Genomic DNA, 23,202 nt, shown 5'->3' on the forward strand with positions numbered 1-23,202 from the left:
CCTTAACTTGAAAAATTATTTATATATGTCTTTGTTTGGATGTTCAGTTTATTAGTCCTGTGTTTATGTTCAATACAATCTATTCATAATATATGACTTGTCCACTAATTTACTTTCCTCCATATTCGCTCACTTTCCTTCTGTTTCTCTCTCAGACCATAGTATACTCATATTTGGCATGAAAAACATGACAGCGATGCCGGCAACTTGTTCTGTGTTCAAATTTACTTTTTCTATGCAGTGTTACTATTTTATCTATTAATATTTTCTGACTTTCTGTGAATTCATAACACAAGTCATGACTATTTGTTTCGATGGTTTATAAGTTTTCCTCTTATGCAAATGTATTCATTCTCAGATTACAGGCTTGTCAGCTGCCAGCACATACTCTGTAACCGTTTCTGCAAAGACAGTGACTCTTGGTGAAGAATCACGGGTGATAGGTCACACATTTCCTCCAAAAGCAATTTTGCCACAGAATGCACTAATGGTTGTTAAAACAGAGAGTAGCAGCCATAATCCTGATGTAGTAACCTTACAGATGCATCCTGCTGAGAGAATCAGTGGTGTCAACAGGTAATGAATATGCAATGATTTATGCAATGCTTGTTGCACAGCCAGATCATATTCAAAATGAGTCTTAGAGCTACTGACATATTTTCATACAACAACTCTCAATTAAACACAAAACAAGTTATAAAACATCGTTTAGACTGTAGTTTCAACATAATACTAAAATTGTAGTGTACATTATGCAAAAAGTTTGGAACTGCAGTATTACTGATGCTATATGAAATATGAATCTTCTGTTTTCCCTAATTCCCTACAGGACATACATCCTCCTGCATCTGATCAATGACTCAAGTACCCAACAGCCATTTTATGACAGCGAGTTAACTACATTACTTAAGTCAAGACTGACTGAAAATTATCATCTCATAGCAGAGTATACACAGGTAGGTGACGTTCCACAAATTTGCTGATATCAGTTAAAGGGACTTAAGCCCATCTTTTATGTACATGCATTAATTTGGATTTTCTACAAATATTTCCCATTAATGCTTATTCCTCATATCGTTCTGGAATATGTGAAAAGGAGGACAAAGAAATAAAGGATGATATTTTTATTTTTTATTTTTTACTATTAATACGCTAGTTTTAAAAATTACTTATGTCAACATGTAGCTCTTGCTATTTAAGATTCATGAAACCATCCTCCACAGATAATGACACTTGTACATGGAACTATTGTGATATTTTGATGAGGATGAGTTAATTCAAATCCTCATAGTTTCTAGACAGAAATTTGTGTACCAAAAGTAGTTGTAAATGTTACAAGCAGTTCCTTTGGATCCACATCCCAGTCTAGTCCTAAACATCTCCACATTGTTTCCTGTGGAAAGACATGTGACAATGAATGCAGTGATTCTCTTGTCACATGGTAATGTTTACCTCAGGACATTGATTGATGTCATCTGATAGGAGTATACAGTGTACCTGAACTTATATCCTTTTCTTGCCTCTCCATGACAACGCTAAAAGAAGTACATACTGTCTAAGCACATATTAAACATCACATCAACACTGTCTTGCATGGAAAAGTACTAGTGCCTACAGATTTCAGAGCACTCCTATCTGAGGATATGCAGGACAGAAAAAATTCAACAATGGAAAATCCAGCATGGAATGTAACAGTATAATGGAAATGATAGTTGCTACTTACCACATAGCAGAGACAGAGTTGTGAATAAGCATCTTCACTATATGATACGTAGCAACTATCATTTTCATAATACTGTTAGGATAGAAAGAAATTATTTTATGTGGGACTGGAAATGAAACAAAGATTCAATCTCAGGCAGTGATTCAAATGTACACAAATCAAAAAAAGTTTTGCAACACCCAGTTCCCAGAACTCCTGAAGGCAGATGTTGACTGTGGATATAGTATCACAGACACAGTCCCTTTGACTGATCAGAGATGTCATTAAACCCGCCCAAAGATGTAAACAACCATGCATTAGCAGCACCTATTAGATGGAGGAGGTCCGACAGCCGATCAGTTCCAGTCATTCCACCAGGAAGGAGGCACACAGCTCGTGTTGTCTGTAGATCAACCATGCCTAGACAGTCAATACGTTCGATCTCGTTCGCAGTGTTACTTTGTACCACGAAGAGCTCTCAGCAAGAGAAGTGTCCAGGCATCTCAGCGAACCAAAGCGATGTTGTTCAGACACAGAGGAGATACAGAGAGACAGGAACTGTCGATTACCTACCTACGGATTATGGCTCTGAGGAACCCTGACAGCAATGCCACCATGTTAAATAATGCTTTTCATTTGGCCACAGGACCTCGTGTGACGACTCAAACTGTGCGCAATAGGCTGCATGATGCGCAACTTCAATCCTGATGTCCATGGCGAGGTCCAGCTTTACTACCATGACACCATGCAGCGCAGTACAGATGGGCCCAACAATATGCCAAATGGGCCACTCAGGATTGGCATCGAATTCTCTTCACCAATGAGTGTCGCATATGCCTTCAACGAGACAGTCATCGGAGATGTGTTTGGAGGCAACCCGGTCAGGCTGAACGCCTTAGTCATACTTTCCAGCGAGTGCAGCATTTTCGCTGCTGTTTTGGGTGGCATTATGTGGGGCCGACATACGCCTCTGGTGGTCATGGAAGACACCATAACGGCTGCACTACACGTGAATGCCATGGACCGATAGTGCAACCATATTGGCAGCATATTGGCGATTCATTCGTCTTCATGGACGACAACTCGCGCCCCATCGTGCACATCTTGTGAATGACTTCCTTCAGGATAACCACATCGCTCTACTAGAGTGGCCAGCATGTTCTGCACACATGAACCCCATCGACATACCTGGGATAGGCTGAAAAGGGCTGTTTATGGACGATACGACCCACCAACCACTCTGAGGGACCTTCAGCGAATCGCCATTGAGGAGTGGGACAATCTGAACCAACAGTGCCTTGATGAACTTGTGGATAGTATGCCATGAAGAATACAAGCAAGCATCAGTGCAAGAGGACATGCTACTGGGTATTAGAAGTACCGATGTGTACAGCAATCTTGGCCACCACCTTTGAAGATCTCGCTGTATGGCGGTACAACATGCAATGTGTGATTTTCATGAGCAATAAAAAGGGCAGAAATGATGTTTATGGGTGGTCTCTATTCCAGTTATCTGTACAGGTTCCAGAACTCTTGGAACCGAGGTGATGCAAAACTTTTTTTGATGCATGTATAATACTTTTATATAGCATCTACACAGAATACTGATAGTTAAAAATTTTCGGTAGTGACTAAAATTTTTTCGAGCAGGTATAATTCAAATAATATAAAACATGAGCTATCATTATTGCATCTGAAAATCTGATCAATGTGTAGTATAATTAAGGAACTATTACCTGCTTTGAGGAATTAGAGTAATGAAATCCTGTTGATGTTGTCTGCTTGTTTGGACACAGATATGTGAAGTTATAATGGATCTTGGTAACCTCTGTAGTGTAGACTTGCAGAAAAGAGTTATTGCAACATCTGTGAAGACTATCTTATATGTTAGAACATTATAACATATGTTGCTGGAAATATGTGAAAAGAAATTAATGATAAATCTTTTGCAACAAAAACTGTATCCCCATCTCATGTAGAAAATTGTAATCGTCCTAAAACACCTTGAAAGTAAAAAGTAGTGGTTACTGATAATTTTAATATATGGTTCTTAAAACGAACTCCTGTAGTACAGCTTCATTGGACTCTTTAATATTACCAGTCACTATTATTATCTCCTAGAGTAAAGTTTTGATATAGGATGAGTAACATCTCAAAAGTAGCCATTTATAATTTCTTTGCAGACAGGCCAATATTTTAAGAAGCTAGTGAAATAATTCTGATGAACTAAATAAAAAGCCATGTTTTAGTAGTACAGTCATCACCTTACATAGAAACTATTTTCTCTCAAAGCTAGCTGAGATTAGACTAAAAACAAGGGAGAGTGGTTATCACGTAAATAAAAAAAATCTTGTATGAGAAGAAGGAAACAGTATTTGTCAACAGGAATTGATCTGATGTTGATTCTGCAGCTCATTGCAACACAAACGACAAAACATTTCAGAAAGTGATTCAAATAGCGACATTGTGACAAGAATGGATAGCTATGAGAAACAAAATAGTGAAGGCAGCAAAGGGTCATATTATTAAAAATACAATTCAAGTAGAAATCTTTTGTTAACACAGGAGTTACTGAATTAATTCATGAAAGGAGAAAATATAAAAATTCAGTAAATGAAGCAAGTGAAAGGATATACAACTTTCCAAAAAATATAACTAACAGGAAGTGTAAAATTTTCTAAGCACGAATGGCTAGAAGACCAGTGTAAGGATTTACAGTCATATATCACTAAGGGAAAGATAGATACCACATACAGCAAAATTAAAGAGTCCTTTCAAGAAAAGAGAACCAGCTGTATGAGCATCATGAGCTCAGATCAAAATCTACTCCCAAGCAAAAATGGGAAAGCTGAAAGGCAGAAGACATATATTCAGGGTCTAAACAAAGGAGATAAAATTTTGCAGGCAATGTTATAGAAACAGAAGAGGACATAGATGAAGATGAAATGGAGACATAATACTTTGAGAACAATTTGACAGAGAACTTGAAGACTTAATCGAAACAAGGCCACAGGAGTAGACGACAGTCTGACTACTCACAGCTGTGGGAGAACCTGCCATCACAAATATCTTACAACTTGAGCAAGATGTATGAGGCAGTCAAAATACCCCCATACTTCAAGAAGAGTACAGTAATTCAAATTCCAAAGAAACCAGGTGCCGACAGGTGTAAATATCACCGAAATTTCAGTTTAATAAGTCATGGTTGCAAAATATTAACACGAATTCTTTACAGAAGAACGGAAAAAATGGTCGAAACCGACCTCAGATAAGATCAGTTTCCATTCCAAAGAAACGTAAGAATTCCTGAGGCAATCCTAGCCCTACAGTTTCTTTTAGAAGATAGGTTAAGAAAAACCAAACTTACGTTCGTCGCATTGTAGACTTAGAGAAAGGTTTTGAGGTTTTGACAGTGTTGACTTGAAAACTCTCTTTGACATTCTTATGGAACAGGAACAAAATATAGGGAATTAGAAGCTATTTACAACTTGTGCAGAAGTCCGACTACAGTTATGAGAGTTGAACAGCATGAGAGGAAAGCAGAGTTTCAGAAGAGAGTGAGGCAGGGTTGCAGACCGTCCCCAATGTTATTCAATCTATACACTGAACAAGCATTAAAGGAATCCAAAGAAAAATTTTGATAGGGAATTAAAATATTGTCAGAAGCAATAAAAAACTTGACATTGTAATTCCGTCAGAGACAGCAAACGACTTGGAAGTGCAATTGAATGGAATGGACAGTGTCTTCAAAGGGGGATATAAGATGAATATCAACCAAAGCAAAACAAGGATAATGAAATGTAGCAGAGTTAAATCAGGTGATGCTGAGGGAATTAGATTTGGAAACGTGATAAAGCAGTAGATCAGTTTCATCATTTGAGCAGCAAAATTAGTAATGATGGCTGAAACAGACAGGATATAAAATGTAGATGACAATGGCAAGAAAAGCATTTCTGAAGAAGGCAAATTTTTAGCGTCGAATATAGATGTAAGCGCAACTAAGACTTTCTGAAACTATTTGTGTAGAGTAAACGCTAAACAGCTGAGACCAGAAGATTATAGAAACTTTTAAATTAGGATGTTAAAGGAGAGTGCTGAAGATTAGATGGGTAGGTTGCACAACTGCTTGTTTGGTAACAAGATTGTTTGTGGCCTACAGCAATGTGATCATTCTGGATTATTGTAGCTGTGTGACAGGCTATTTTAGTGTTTAAAATGATATCTGCAGCGTTATTTTTACTCTATTTTGGGCTGATATTCTTGAAGTCCTTTATTTAGGAAGTTTATTTCTCTCTCACTGGAAATAATGTTTGTTGAATTTACCATGCATTTATGGTAAGTGAAATGCATACTTTGATTTACCTTTGGAACATGTGACTTAAGGTTTTAATTTTTTGGTTATGTCTACATTTAATTTTATGATGTTATTTTCTCAACTACTCACATAATGTAAAGCACACTTGAGCTGTGTATTTATAAACTGACTACTTACTTAGAAACGTAAAGTATGCAACTAAAATATGGTATAGAAATTATTTTTCCTGTGCTTGTTTCTGATTACAGATTGGAGCCATATAATTACATTTCTTTAATGATTTTTGGTGCTTCATTTTGAGTCTGGACCTCCACTTTGATACATTTAGGAGTCGCATTTTCACTTAAACACTTTTTGTTGATGTTGATGCTGATGCTTGATGTTTGAACTTTCGAACAGTATTTAAAGCTCTTAATACCTGGCTATTTTGTACTCAGTACCATACAGTTATAAAGGACATTTAGATTCTTGGTACAGCTAAACTCATCCTTTGCTGACACAAACCTCTACACAAAAATACCTGTCAAGGAAACAATAGAACTAATCAACAATAACATACTTAAGTATAAAAATTTGACTTAACCAGAAACATGAGTTCTTTGATTGGTTGACACTAGTACTTTCATGTACACACGTTTCTTTTAAAAGTGAAATGTATCAGCAGTAAGGTGGCCTATCCATGGCCCACTGCCTCTCCAGTTTACTTGTTGATACTTTCATTAACAACACAGGATGTAAATTATTGAATGAAATCACCTTGATAGTTAACAAAGTTGTTTATTATAAGAGAAGTGTTGTTGACATACAATATTATTAGAAGATGCTACTTAAAAAATTGATGAACTTTGGGAGAAAGTGAACAAAAATCAGATGAATGTCATCATCACTATTGAATAATAGACACTGAAAGATTTAAATGTTCTTGAAATCTCCATAAGTAGCTTCAACAACAGATACAAATATGAAGTACAAAGGAAAGCAACATAAACACATGCAACAATCAATAAAACCCAGGGCCACGTAGATAAGCACAGCATGGCATTATACATAAACAGTGCTCATGAAAGCGCAAAATATTAGTTTTAAAAAAAAGCGAGTAAACTTATGAACTTCACATCATTCAGTCATTTACGATAATGGCTACAAATGAAATAAATAGTAAAATGCATCCCCATCTAACCATCCATAAAATCGAACCAACACTAAATGATACCACATCATAGCTGACAGAACAATATATAAGCATGCCACTTTTAGGACAACTACCATATAATGTAGCAATTCTTTTCTGAGGAACAAATGCCAGAATCAGACTTAATGCAAATACTAAGATGAAGGATAAATCATCAATATTATAAAAAATAGCAACAAGCCATACAATTGATCAGGAATGTTCAAGCTTAAATAAAGCCATATTCAATTATATACATCGACCAAACAAGAAGAAATTTCATTATGTGCTTCTTCATTTGCAAACCTTTCACAAATCATATTTGTCCTACATGTAGCTGAAGATGAACATCAAGTCACAGAGAGTTCACAGCTTACAAATAATTCACCTGGATAACAAAGAAGAAAGAATCAACTTATTAGATAAAACTGAAATACATTACCACAAACATGCATCCCCAAATGACATCCTAAATGACAAAACAGGGATATTCAACAAATTGTTTTTCTAATGAAGTTCTGTAATTTATTTACGCAATGACACACTAAGCACAGAAAAGAAGAAAACATAATCCAATGCATAGAGCAATAATACATCAAGCAATTAAGTTGTCCTGTGTTTATTGTTTGTAAATGTCACTCCAGCTGGGAGTAAAATATGTGACAATAAGTTATTTACATATAACAAACCGCATCATTCTTAAAATAATCAATATCTTTCCATTAACCAGCCAATAATATACCTATCAAATAAACATACTAGCTCTCAGAACATTCATGCAATCCAGTTTAATTTCTAGTCAGGCAGAAGCTTAAATTGGAATTAGTACTTTTTGTGTCTTTAAATAAACTTTAATTTTGAACTTATATTTAATTTTGCATTGTAAATAAAGATGTCAATTGGTAACAAGGTGTAAGCTGTTCAGTTTCTTTGCAGGATACGTGTAAAAAAGTGTTTGTTTCATGAACATAAATGTGAAACTTCACCAAACAAGCAGAGTAGAAAGTAAATACACGTAAACAACAATATATCCTAAATATACAACTCGCATAGTAGTTAAATAAAATTATTGATTCACACAGACAAGCTGCAGCATTCAAACTGCTGTTGATATTTTAACGACCTACATCTGAAGATTGAAATGTGTATTATGCCAACCGAAAATGGGCAAAGACCTGAAAAGATTATTGCTATAAATAAAAAATACATAATAAAATGGTTCATTATCATATCTGTTAAAATAATCTAACTGCAGGAAATTAAAAAAAAAACATTCTTCTAAGAATTTTAACGGAGGAACGATTTTCTACCTAATGAAATACAAGAGTCTGTATAAATATTAATGTGTCTACTCTTCAATAACATTCTTATACACTTTGGCTACTCTTTTCATGCACTTAATATATAAGTAAATACTGAGTATGATTCATGCTAAAGAAAAGCAAACATCTCGCAGAAACGAACAAAATTTGCTATATACTTAACAAATTTCTTCCACTTTTCCTAAACTGTTATGAAAAGTACTCAATCCTCCCCCCACTAGACTACATAAAAATAAATATTAGCTCTTGTTATTGAAAACCATTCTGCTTCAGGCTACTTCACAATAATCCTTCCACACTAAATATAAGATTACACCAAATTTAGCTCACAATTGAAGAAGTACAGTAGTGTTGATAGCAACTGAGAGTTTTACATTCAGTTAACTGTTAGTAAATAGAACAGATTTCCTATGTTACAGAAAACAGGTCAGGATACAGTTGCAGAAGCAACAAGGAAGCCATGCCATACTCTGAGATGGCAGAATCTCTAAGACTGGTGACAGTTTACTGGTTCTCGGAACTCTTTACAGATTTCAATGCAAAAATGCATCCACTTTGTAACTGTGGTGTCACCGCCAGACACCACACTTGCTAGGTGGTAGCCTTTAAATCGGCCGCGGTCCGTTAGTATACGTCGGACCCGCGTGTCGCCACTATCAGTGATTGCAGACCGAGCGCCGCCACACGGCAGGTCTAGTCTAGCGAGACTCCCTAGCACTCGCCCAGTTGTACAGCCGACTTTGCTAGCGATGATTCACTGACTACATACGCTCTCATTTGCAGAGACGACAGTTTAGCACAGCCTTCAGCTACGTCACTTGCTACGACCTAGCAAGGCGCCATATTCAGTTACTATTCTGAACAGATAATATTGTGAATCATGTACCGTCAAGAGCGACGTTCATCATAAATGGATTAAGTTAAGTATCCAACTAACTACGTCCGCTTTCTGAATTCTCATTCCTTGTCATGTTCCAGACCTCACGTCAGTATAGTTCTTCCCTCCTCACGCCAGCCTGTGTGAGCTACAGCGCGTGCATTTCTGCCTCCCTTCGTAACATGGTGTTGGCTCCTCTGCCAACACTACAGTGACAGCAGTGGTAATGTTGGTGATGATAGTGACACTAATACCGTTTTCCGAAATTATTTCGCCAAAGAAGATGCAGTCAGTATTACAGACTTCGAATCAAGAGTAACCACCAACAAGAGTAATTTTCAAGTAGATGCCCTCACTGTAGCAAAGTAACCTCAGTCGACTAGTGAAGGATGGTGTCCTGGTTCAGACTGTGTTCAAAAGAAACTACTTTCGGAGCATACTGATGAAATAGCTCTATTTTTAGTAATCATACGCAACTATCCACCTGTTGTAAAATCCGTGCATGAAAACTGGATACCTTTCGTAACGTATTCTGTCTTCAAACTTCATGCATTACATCAAAGAAAACGATCTATTGACGGAAAGTCATCACGGGTTCAGAAAACATTGTTCTCGTGAAACACAACTGACTCTTTATTCACATGGGTTGTGAGAGGTATCGAAAGGGGATCTCAAATTGATTCGATATTTCTAGATACCTAGGAGGCTTTTTACATTGTTTCTTAGAGGTGTCTTCCAATCAAACTGTGTAACTACGGAATGTCAGCTCTGCTTTGCCACTGGATTCGTAATTTCGTATCAGAAAGATTGCAGTTCAAATTAACTGATGGAAAGTAATCTAGTGAAACAAAAATTACGTCAGAATTCCCCATGAATGAGTTATGTAAGCTTTGCTATTTCCAATCTGTAAAACCGGTTTAGCAAACAACTTGGGCAACGCTCTATGATCGTTTGCAAATGATGCTGTGATTTTCCACCTAGTATCGTAATATTATTGCAAAATAGAGGAAACCATGTCACAGATATGATATGCAAGTTGAGGTGCAATCTCAAAAACAAAGGCGCTATTCGTTACAGTAAAATCTTTTCATAATGTACCAATAATCAAAATTCTCCTTCACTCTTTTGTTGATTTTCACGTGCATAGGCAAAAATGACCTCCATAATAAAACAAGAGAATTCAGACTTCAAGCAGAAAGATTTGCATGTTAATTTTTTCCATGTGCAATCCGAAATTGGTATGGTAGACATAATTTGTAAAAGGATTCTATGAATTCCCAACCAAAAATTAAGTCCAGATTAGAAAGTAATTATGTAAATTTTATACATTCTGCCTCTCTTCTGTAACAATCAACAAACAATTTCTCAATCTAGTCTGCATAGTCCAATTTAATCAATCCTTCCTCTTTAACTCCAACATAATCATTAGGAGAACTATTTACCTCATCTTTCATTTGATCCACATCATATACATTGTGGTCTCCAGTATGAGGTACAACATCATTTACCTCACCATGCTGTACTGTTTTATTGTCCGCCCCCGGTAGCTGAGTGGTCAGTGCGACAGACTGTCAATCCAAAGGGCCCGGGTTCGATTCCCGGCTGGGTCGGAGATATTCTCCGCACAGGGACTGGGTGTTGTGTTGCCCTAATCATCATCATTTCATCCCCATCGACGCGCAAGTCGCCGAAGTGGCGTCAAATCGAAAGACTTGCACCAGGCGAACGGCCTACCCGACGGGAGGCCCTCGTCACACGACAATTCAACTCACTGTTTTATTGTTTGACATATCTGTTCCAGTACATGTTAGATTTCTCTACTCCGTTTAAATCATGATTTCATCTCCACCTCTCTTTCCTCAAAATACTGCCACTTAGTTTCAAAACTGGCTACTCTGTTTCTTACATCAATTATTTTATTTGGTAATTTGTCCATTTTTCATCTAACATTGTCTTTTGTCTGTTTAATTCAGCAGTCTGATTATTTCCCTTGCCCCCTAGTCCATATTTGTCACTCAACTCGTCTCTGAACACTTTGTTTGATTCTCATGATTCGTATTTTAACATTTTGCTTATATTTCATTATGGTTTTAACTAGCGCAAAATTTATTCCTGAATATGAGATTCCTACATATAGAACTAAGCTGAAATTATCTCCAACGCCTAATTTTCCCAAGTCTAGTCCACATTTTACTTAATTTCACAATACCAAAAAAATATCACACAGAATAATTTTCAGTGCCAGCATCATTCAACATCACACAGATGAAATAAGGAAAATAAGTACAATTGTGAATACTGTTTAGGCAGTTCAAATGCTCCTACTCTTCCAACATTCAGACTGAGACAAGAAATCTGTACTACAGTATCTGAGTGCCTGGACAATGTTGGCAATGAAGGGAAAGTTCCTCTATTGAGCATCTTACACACGTTTTTCCTTATTTACAAGCTTATGCAGTTTTACAATATTTGAATTATTGTAAATATTTCCTTTCAATTTCATTATGACTTGGATATTTGGTCTAAAACTCTCTCACATATGTTTTACATTTAGTAATTTCGTTATATTCCATAATAATTATGCATATTTTTACATAATTTATGAACTGCAGGAGAATATATTAAAAAATCACAGTTTTAAAATCTTTTGTTATAAATTATATCACAGGTTACATATCACTTTTGCCATGGCATAAGTAATAATTATAATAATTATGGTTCTTTATACTGTAAATATGAATGTCATTGCTTTTGGTATAACAAAGCTGATATTTCCTTGGCAATTATCTCTCTAAAACTTATCAGCACATTTTAAAATATTTTCCATCCATTTCCAAAATATATGTCAGTGTAACCATTTGGAGTTTTCCTGTCATTACACTACATAACAGAATTGAAATTCATCAGACTAAGAATATCTACTAATAATATAATTTTTTAAATTGGTTATAACTTATCTCACACACAGAAAAAATTCCTGATTTGGTGAATAGTGCCGAAATTCAACTAATTTATAGGACAGGAGTTAAAGAAGTACCATCAAACTCCACCCACATTCATCCTTGGCAGCAATATACAAAAATTTAGGAAATATAATAGATAACCAACTTCCAGCCACAAATAATATATTTTGTCACAGTATGGCCTTCTAAATGGTTTCAGTGCTAAGGCTATTCACATGTATGGTGAAAATGTATGCCATTAATTATACAGTTTACAGTATTTCTGTAATTGGTGTAAGGCATTTTACTATGTAAATTTTAACAGTCTTGTACGTCTACTGGAGCATTATGGCACCATAAAATATAATGGGACAAGTGCTTTCCCTAGCAAGAAGAGAATGGTGTCACTAAGAAAAAGTGCTGTTCGAAGCTATCAGTCTTCACCTTACTGGGAGCTATGTAATATTTTTGTCTGTCAGGTAAATTGCCGCACTTTAAACACAATAATCACAAGAAATAAGAACGCTAACGTGTTTTGGAGTAATATTCGTTAGCTTAATCGGTATTTCAATAATTGTACATGATTTTTCAACTATTTCATGCTGGAGTACCTGTGCATTCTTCATTTCTCATACCAAGTGACATAATTGATTTCCAATTTCTCCAGCAGTAGCAATAAAATTTTCCATACAGCCTTCCAGCAAAATTTGGTTAATTCTTTCGAACCTCCATAACATTTTCGCGTTTCCATTGAGATGAGTCGCCATATGCTCTACATTTCTATACCTATGCATCTTACTTCACAGACCACATAAGAAGACCGTCTGAGATTATCAGTACTATTTCTGCTTGGTATAATTTAATTAAGGACTGAATAAGGCTGATGGAAAAGCAATACGTTCAAAACTGAAGCTATCTGAATTATAGACTTCTTGCTACATATCCACAGTCATAATTTATAAATGTATGTGTAGCAACTGCACACGATTCATTGAAAATCCTTTTGTTTGGCATCTCGTTTTTGCTCTATTAGTTTTTGTACATCACGATCTGAGATATAATGGTGTTGATCTCCAAGTATTATCTAAGGAACTCTAATATAGTAACCCCATATCATTGTTGTTAAAATTACATTTGCTTACAGTAACATTATTTTCCCAGGAAAATCATTGAAATTGTAATATCAACCTCTATACAGAAACCTGAGTTGGATTTTTTTTTTAATAGAGTTCAGCATTCAGTTCGCTTAGGAGATGAAAATCCGGCTTTAAAGCACGTAATTTCTTAATATATGATGATTTTTATGACTAGTAATTTCAGAGAAATTATCAGTTCTCAGAGCAATTATCAGTTAACTTTTAGTCTACTGTTTGTTATTCTCATTCCTTCGATACACGTTAACTGATTTCGTCTGTTATAGCTCCATTACTGTTCCGAATAAGTAATGTTTGAAGATTCGCATGGGTGATGTAGACACCTTTATAATGAAGAACTGACCACTAGATGTTACTAGAGGAGGATCCATCAGGAAGTACAGAGGCGGGAAGTATTGAACTGCTAGCAGAGAAGCAGCAACGGCAAAATAGTTCGGTCAGGAGGGCTCGCGGACATCGAGTGTGCCACCCAGCGAAGAAACCCATCACAGACACTTCAACCCTTCTGAAGTGGCCCACGTCTACTGTAGGTAATATAATTATGAAGTGGAAACTCGAAGGAAGGACCACATCCAAGCCAAATCTAGGGACATCCCGTACAGTGACAGAAAGGGACTGGTGACAAATGTGGAGGGTGGTTGTAAAAAATTGCTTGAAATTAGTTGAAGGAATCACTCGTCAATTCCAAACCTCTACCAGCAGGCTAGCTACCACAATGAGTGTCCGCAAGGAGTTGAGAAGTATGGGATATGTCAGAGTGGCTCCTCATGTGCACACGTAGCTTTAGTCAATCGTAAATAAAGCTCGGCGTGGTGTTAACAGTAAAGCCACTGGACAGTGGACGACTGGGAATGATTCATCTGGAGTGATGTGGCTACCCAATGAAAAGGTTACCGTTGCGGTGACTGCCTGGAGATCATCACCTGCCATAATGCGTGGTGTCGACGGCGGACGTGGGTTACTCTGCGGGGATGTTTTTTGTGGTTAGCAAGTAGTGCCCTTACTGCAGTTAACAAAATGCCTATTCCGGAAGGTTACAAACACATTAAACACCTCTGTGTACTGTGTACAGCAAAGGATCAGTTCAGAGACGATGACTGTATCAGCACAGAAGCGCACTCCGTTATAAAGTGTCAGTCGTATGGCGCTGATGTCTGGACAATAACATTGCTGAAGTGGAGCAGCCTGTTCAGAGTAGCGACATGAACACAACACCTTCGGGATAAGTCGACTTCGTTCCAGACCCCACCGCCCAACAGCACTACTTTCCATATTATATCATCTGCGGAAAAGGTAGTTTACAAAAATCTCGTCAGTGTTGAATGCTTTCCGTAGAGGATTATCTGAAAAGAGAGACAATTGAAAGAAAACTAATGCATTTCATCTCCAGTGCGGTTAATAAGCGCGAGAAGATCATGTAAATGCTCATCAGGATACACTAGCAGACGCAATGAGACAGGTGCCAGCTTCCCCTTCAAGAAGAGTCTGGCAACATATTGCTTCCTCGTACACATGCCTCCCAAAATGACCATGATGAGCAATCAGCGAAATCTGAACTGATGTGGTGGCATACCATTCAGTAATGGATCAGGAGAGGGGAATTAGGATAGTAAAACCCAAAGTTTCGTTCATAATACACCACAAGAAGACTGGTAGGTTGTAGATATGGTAGGAGAACTTCGTGGATTCGAATACTAGTGACAGTTGTTCTGTTCTCACGTACGGAATTTCATGTGACAAAAATATAGCGAAATGAAATAATCTTGACTTTTGTTTATTGAAAACTGTGTTGACAAAATAAACTTGTTCATTTATATAGCGCAGCTACTTATCAAAATTGCCATTAATGTTAGGGTTCAGGTATCATGTAGACTGCATCTTCTCTTGTTATGCAAAAACTATCTCCTTGACCTATATACACAGTTATTTTGTAGCATCTTCCAACAAAATAGGAGAACCATAATATAGTTGGTGAGCCCATGTGACCTGTATAATGTAATCTCATCTTTTCTTAAAATTAAATTAGCATCCCTAAAGCACAAAAGTTTTTGAACAATAGAAGCACACATTTTCAAAATGTCTGGTAACCTGCTCAACTTATATGTTTCTGCATAATGTACACTGATGAGCCAGAACATTTTGAGATCGAATGTTGCCTGTTTGCGTTGCTGGCAGATGATTCCATTAGGGAAGCATATATAAGTGAATCGGAGCCGAATAGCGAATCGTTCTAGCGACTATACAGGCCGCAGACCACGTAATCCACTGACATAAACGACTTTGACAATCGACAGATAGGGCCCAGCACCTGTACCTCGGTAATGATTAGTCTCATTGGCTGCTCGCATGCTACAGTAGTGAGAGGGCAGTGAAACCATTAGTGGGAGTCAGCACATTGTATGTCCACACCTGATCATAGAACATGGAAATTGCCCACTCAACGAATCAGGATAAGCAGCAACCTATGGCATATCTGATGACTCAGATAATGTTGATGCAAGCACAAGTGTTTTGGAGCACACCATTCAGCGCACATGTTAAATATGGGGCTCCAAAGCACATGATCTTCACGTGTTGCCACAGTGATTCAATGACATCCTCCTCAGCTTTCGGGAGAGGCCTCTTCTACCAATGTCAAGTGGTTGACTGTCACGAGGGTATTTTTTTATGTATTGTTATTTTATCCCCCCAGACCCATATGAGTGGGGATGGGCTGTCAGTGGTACAAAATTCCACTCTCCAACCAAGCAAATTAAAAAACTTATTCAAAGAGGAATCAAAATTTATAGTTGTTGTTGTATTTTAAACTAAAAATCAAAGACAGACAGCGAAAAAACTAAATTATATACATTTTAAAACATATCACAGAAAGGTGAAATTTATCTGATAAAAAACATTGAAGCACTGAATTTTCACTTAAAATACAAGGGACCTGCACTGGGTAAGAACTATTGTCAGAGGAGAGAATATGTTCCATAGGGTTGAGGGGTATAGGTAAAGAAGTAGGGGCTGTTAGGGAGGGGAAACTATGGAGAGGGTAGGTAGGACACGAGATAGACAGGGGGAATACATACAAGTGGGAAGACAGACGGTGAGGAGTAATGTAGTGTGTGAGGAGGGTAGTGTTTACAAGAGGAAAGGGACAGGGCTGGATGGAGAAAAAAAAGGAGAGAGGTGCCGTGACGTGGATTCGGATAGGTGGGGAAGTGTTAAAGTTGGTAGGAGGGACAAATATCGGGGGACAGCTCATTATCTGGGAGAAGGTGTTGGTTGAAGCTGCGTTGAGTTAGAGCCTGACCTGTATTAGTTGTAGGGATGGAGGGATGTTTTTGTGAAGACGTGGCAGCATACCACAGTTGATCAGGTGGTGAATAAGGGGTTATTGGAATCTAGTTTACAGATGGTATAGGCGATGTGAAGGCGTCCAATGTGAGCGAGAAGGGGGTTCCTTTGGATGTCGCTGTCATGCCTATACAGCTGCAATGAAGCCCGTGACGTCACTGTGCGTCTATATAAGCATGGCAGCAACAACCAGACAACAGTCAACTACTTGACAATGGCAGACGAGATCTCTACTGAAAGCTCTTGGGCCGTTAACCACTTGATGCAGTTTGAAACCTGAGACTATTTTGTCCATGGGCGGATAATTACACCAACAGTTGACATATGGTGAGACATAAGTGATACCACATACCTCTGAAAACTTACCAGTAACTTGTAGAATCCATGGCATGCAAAAATGCTGCAGTAATATGTTCCAAAGACAGACAAATGCGCTGTGAAGGAAGTGCTCTATAAATTAAACACAGTAAAGAATACATTACATTTGAAAAATCTGAAAATTAAATGAGTCCAAAGTGGATATTTTATAGTTTAAACTTTTGCTTCTTCAATGTCTCATACAATCAAGGAGAACCCTGTCAATCTTAGGTTAACCTGTTTTGCCTCTCAATAATGTCATGAGAGGTAGACATTATATATGAAGGGCGTATTTCAATAGTGGTACAAGTCCATTACCTCCACTTTCTGCCTATACTGCTTCCGACATTAATGATACAAACAAACAGAAAGAAAGGTTCATCTCCAGCAAGAAGCCATATGCTTGAATATTTCTGGTATCCCAACTGCAGATTTTTAGCGTTTATTTAACTTTAGAACTCTGTTTCTCAAACTGAACAAAATTGGACTTGTACCACTATTGAAATAAGCCCTTCATATGTTACAAACCATAGGACAAGGAAATAAGGGATTTTGGATTATTTCAAATTATTAATTTAAACGTTTGTTTCTCTTCTTTCATTTTTGCACCATTGATACATCTTTTGGTGCTCTACAGACAAGAATGGTAAGTGTCTACAAACTATTTCAACTCTGAAATAAAGTGAAATAATCTTATATGAATTTCAGGAGGAGGTGGAGAACCAATCTGTTGTCACATTCCATTTACAGGAAATGGGATTTGTATCAACAGAGATTGAGTCCCAGAAATATGCACTTATCTTGATTCAGGACTACTTGGGAAACCAAAGCATGGACGTTTTTATAACAGAGGAAACAGGTTGATGAATTTGGCATCAGTGTTATAACACAAATACTTACTTGTGCAGTGACTATATAGCTGTAACAATAGAATCTCTAAGCATCTTTCATATGCGAGTTCAAATAAGAGTTAAATAATTATTCAATTATATTGTACGATTATTTCAGTAAAATAAAAATTATAAGGAAGTTATTCTTTTCTCGTTAATTTATCTTTCCCTCCCGATGTCTATATTGCACACAGCACTATCAATGGACATGGCTACTACAAAAACAGACTGCCAACATAATAATGATATTCATAATAGGGCAGATGAATTTATCATCAAGAATGTCAGTTTGTTAAATTCAAAAACTAAAGTTCATACAACAAACAGATTTCATTTCTCAACAACATAGTTAGCATAGTAGCAAAGGAAGGGCTTCTGGCCACCCTCTCCGACTAATATTACTCAATCGATAATAACACACTGACCCTATTGTGATACTCTGCTTGTTATGTGACTAATAATAGAATTAAAATTTAAAGTAGAATTATGAAACTCAAGGGACAAATCACTTTTACAGAAGCACATTACGAAGTTGTAAATTTTAACAAGGCAGAACAAACTTATAAGTTGTAACTATAAGCACTCATCTCTTTTTTCCTCCACTAAAATTTGGGGTGTCTAATCTGTTGTTCGCTGCCTGGAATAATCTTGGTGTAAGATTGGTTCTCAAAATACTGTAGACGACACTAGATTCTTGAGTCACCTTATTCTGTTGTTCACTGCAGTCACTTCTGTTTTCACTGTTTTTAAAATACATTACAAAAACACAAGTTATTCTGATGTGGAGCACAAGCAGATTCTGACCCACGTACGACAACCAGTAGACTATCTGACGGATCCACTCGTTGGCGGTGCCACCATCTATAAATACATACATGACAACAACCACTGTATTTCGTTAAATGTTGATTTTACAGTTCTTAAATAAATATTCATCAACTTGTCGCAAACATATCTGCAATTTTATACAGAGGTTCTGTTTCCTGTTTAATACAGCTTTGCTTACATAAAATCGGCTTTTAGTTCATGATGAACAATATTGATTATAAAGATTTTATTATTTTTTTATTTAATTCATATACTTTATTCCTATCAATGACACGACTTCCAGCAATAAGCTACATAGAAAAATTTGTATCTGGTTTTTAAATAAATAGTTCATTAGCAATGAAAACAGCTATGTTTAGACTTTGTTTATGATCCATCTTCCGAGCTCATGCTTACGAACTGCACATTCTAATGGAATTCTTACTGTTGGCAAACATGTGATTGATGTTTCAAAACTATACAAATTCATCTACTAGAAAGTTTTGTTGCACAGTTTATTACATCCAACCTGGTCTGCCATATTTATGTAAGACATACTGCAAGTGTACAAGGGATAAAACAAGGTGCCATATGAAAATTTATGTGTGTAATAAAGCAACAAGAAAATGATTGTTACAATACATTCTGTAGGACATTTGTGCTTATAAAATATGAAAATATACGTGTGCAGAAAAGTAATAAACAGAATAATTGTCAGAATACATTTTGTAAGAATATATTTTTGTGCTTACATCTCATTATATCTAACAGACTTTGTCTAATGGATATGAAAAATTTTAAACTTCCATTAGCTTTATTAAATAACACACAGGGTGACGAAAGTCGTGGGACAGCGATAAGCACATATACAGGTGGCAGTAGTATGGTGTACACAAAGTATAAAAGTGCACTGCATTGGCCAAGTTGTCATTTGCACTCAGGTGATTAATGTGAAAAGGTTTCCGATATGCTCATGGTCGGATGACGGGAATTAACAGACTTTGAATTCAGTATAGTGGTTTGAGCTAGATGCATGGGACATTTCAGTTCGGAAACCATTTGGAAACTTAATATTCCGAGATTCATAATGTCAAGAGCGTGCCAAGAATACAGTGGCCGACGACCTTCACTTAATGACTGAGAGCAGCGGCGTTTGTGTGGAGTTGTCAGTGCTAACAACACTGCAAGCACCACTGCATGAAATAACCGCAAAAATCAGTGATGAATGTTCGACGAACGTTTTCGTTCGGAGAGTGTGGCGAAATTTGGCGTTAATGGGCTATGGCACTAGACAACCGATGCGAGACCCTTTGTTAACTGCCGACATCGCCTGCTGAGTCTTCCCTGGGCTCGTGACGTATATGTGTTTGAGCCTAGGCGACTATAAAACCGTGCTCTGGTTAGATGAATCCTAGTTTCAGTTGGTAAGGGCTGATGGTAGTGTTCGAGTGTGGTGCAGACCTCACGAAGCCACGGACCCAAGTCGTCAACGCGGCACTGTGCAAGCTGGTGGTGGCTCCATGATGGTGTGGACTGGACTGAGTCCTCTGGATGTTCTGGTACCATCTGCAGCTGTTTATGGACGTCACGCTACCAAGCAACGATGGAATGTTTGTGGATAACGATGCTCCATGTCACTGTGCCACAGCTGTACTTGCATAGTTTTAAGAATATTCCGGACAGTTCGAGTGAATGATTTGGCCACCTGGATGACCTGACATCAATCCCATCAAACATGTATGGAACGTAACTGATAGGTAAAATCACGTACAAAGTCCTACACTGACAACAGTTTCGTAATTATGGATGGCTATAGAAGCTCAGTATTTGTGCTAGGGACTTCCAACCACTTGTTTAGTCCATGGCATGTCAAGCTACTGTACTATAATGGGCAGAAGGACGTCCGACAAGATGTCACGAAGTATCCCATAAGTTTTGTCACCTCAGTGTATAATAGCAAAAATTGAAAATTGTTGGCAAACATCATAACAATTTAAGGAAAGTATTTGTACAACAAATGTATAGCATTTACATCTGAGGCATCAAAAAATTAACTTTATAGAAACCAGTTCAGCAATATTCTAATCATACTTTACATTTTAAGTATTGACCTATGAAGAAATCTATGATAATAAACACAAGATAGTTTGCACAAACACAAATTTAAGACTGTACTCATTACTCACTCCATTCGTGCAATCTTTCACAATTATTAAAGCTGAAAATGTCAGTATTCCAATGTGCCATTTCTTTTCTTTAAAAGCTCTCTGCATTACATTTTTACGAAATTTCTCATTCGGAATATGTGATGTATCACATTACTTTAGTCTTCCTATTCAGTGGGAATTTTTTCTTCTTTTTTCAAAACAATAAACATCAGGTCTGTCATACCTGTCTATTTGGTGTCTTCAGTATTGCGGGAGCAAGTGTGTCTGCCATCTCGTATCAGTCCCTTGGCTGCCCATTTGAATCTGTCAGACCTCCTCAAAAGAACCACAGCCAGACTTCGACTTTTTTTTTCAAAGAAAATTCCACACTGGCTGTATGAATGATTTTTATTAAATCTGTGAGCAGTTTCGCACCACTTATCGATGCATCGTCAGGCAATCTGTACAAAAAATAATATAATAGGAGCTCATATAAACTATTCGATCCCCTAATTCTGAGGTGTAAATTAAACTTTTAAATAGCCAGTTTTTTTTAATGAAACAAGAAAGTACTCACACACCCTATTTATAACATAGTAGCCACTCCCCACCATTCATGCCCAATATACCGTCATCTGGTGAAACTGGTAGTTAAAATTTAAAAATCTATTTAAAAAATGTTTTTAAATGATTGGAGCGGCAATGATCTAGAAAATAAAAATACAATACGATGGCACTGCGTGAGCGCTTTCTGGGTTTCGGCCGGTCAGTCAGGCCGTGTCTCCTGCCGCTTGGCTCATCTCAACTTGCACGATATGTTATGATATGTTTACATGGCCCTAATTCTGCTGTTTGTTCTTGCTAATGTTCCGCTCTTCGTCATTCGTGTTTAGAAGAGTTTTATCAACAACGAATTTTATTTTTATTTTCTAGGTCATTGCTGCTCCCATCATTTAAAAGATTTTTTAAAAAAGGTTTTTAAATTTGAACTACCGCTTTCACCAGATGACGGCATATTGGACGTGAATGGTGGGCAGTGGCTACAGGGCAATGTTCAACGTCACTATGTTATAAATAGCATATGTGAATACTTTCTTGTTTCATTCAAAAAGCTGGCTAGTTAAAAGTCTCTTTACACCTCAGAATTGGGGGATCGAATAGTTTATATCAGCTCTTATTATATTATTTTTTGTACAGATTGCCTGAGGATACACCGATAAGTGGTGCAAAACCGGTCGCAGAAAATCATTCATACAGCAAGTGCGGAATTTTCTTTGAAAAAAAGAACATGTTATACTGAAATAGCAACAAATCAGAATCAGTTACAAAAAAGGTAAAATAAGGCTCAAGTAGAAGAAAGACAATATGTTGCAGACAGGAGGCAATAAATGTCTGTTGTTTATGTGCAACATGCACAGCCTTCACGTAAATAGTCATAATCAGCAGAAATAACTAATTACATGTCATGTCATAAATCCATACAACATCTAAAAAAGACAAATATTTATCTTTTACACTAAGTTGCTAAAATTAAACAGAAAATATTTCTCTGTACGAAGCAGTGTTAGTAGACGGGATTGGTAAGACATATGAGAAAGCAGGAGATTGTGATTATGATTCTCACACATGAGTAAGCAAAATTCAAAGTATTCTGTAAACAAAGATGGGTAATATATAGAGAAAAATCTCGTTTCATATAAGTTATGAACTGTTGTAGAACTTAATGGTACAATCTAGAGTCTAGCATTCAGTGTAAAATCCGAGCCGGCCGGTGTGGCCGTGCGGTTCTACGCGCTTCAGTCTGGAACCGCGTGACCGCTACGGTCGCAGGTTCGGATCCTGCCTCGGGCATCGATGTGTGTGATGTCCTTAGGTTAGTTAGGTTTAAGTAGTTCTAAGTTCTAGGGGACTGATGACCACAGATGTTAAGTCGCATAGTGCTCAGAGCCATTTGAACCATTTGAACAATTCGAACTGATTGCTTAGTCATAACTTTTCTGTTTCTTATCAGTTACCATCGTAGAACGCGTTGCTAATAAACTATCCCCCTTCTAGGATCAGATGTTGCTTTGCTGCTACTTCGAATACTTCCTTATTATAGGTGGTGTTTGACTGAAAGTACAAACAAAACTTGTAACGTAAATGAATACAGTTACTGTGATGACTTCTTTTATTT

The 23,202-nt window shown here is 37.1% G+C and overlaps 1 protein-coding gene across 2 annotated transcripts in view; it reads left to right on the plus strand.

Moving 5' to 3' along the window:
- LOC126195831 (uncharacterized) overlaps positions 1-18,215 on the plus strand; it is a 672,121-nt gene extending 653,906 nt beyond the window's left edge. For both annotated transcript variants that reach the window (XM_049934505.1, XM_049934506.1), the window contains 3 exons: positions 359-576; positions 830-956; positions 17,891-18,215. In XM_049934505.1, coding sequence (XP_049790462.1) covers positions 359-576; positions 830-956; positions 17,891-18,046 — 501 coding nt within the window. In that variant the 3' untranslated portion in view covers positions 18,047-18,215. The remainder of the gene's footprint in view (positions 1-358; positions 577-829; positions 957-17,890) is intronic.
- Positions 18,216-23,202: the final 4,987 nt, after the last annotated feature.

The sequence above is a fragment of the Schistocerca nitens genome, chromosome 7 (assembly GCF_023898315.1).
Source record: "Schistocerca nitens isolate TAMUIC-IGC-003100 chromosome 7, iqSchNite1.1, whole genome shotgun sequence".
In the NCBI taxonomy this organism is placed as follows: domain Eukaryota; kingdom Metazoa; phylum Arthropoda; class Insecta; order Orthoptera; family Acrididae; genus Schistocerca; species Schistocerca nitens.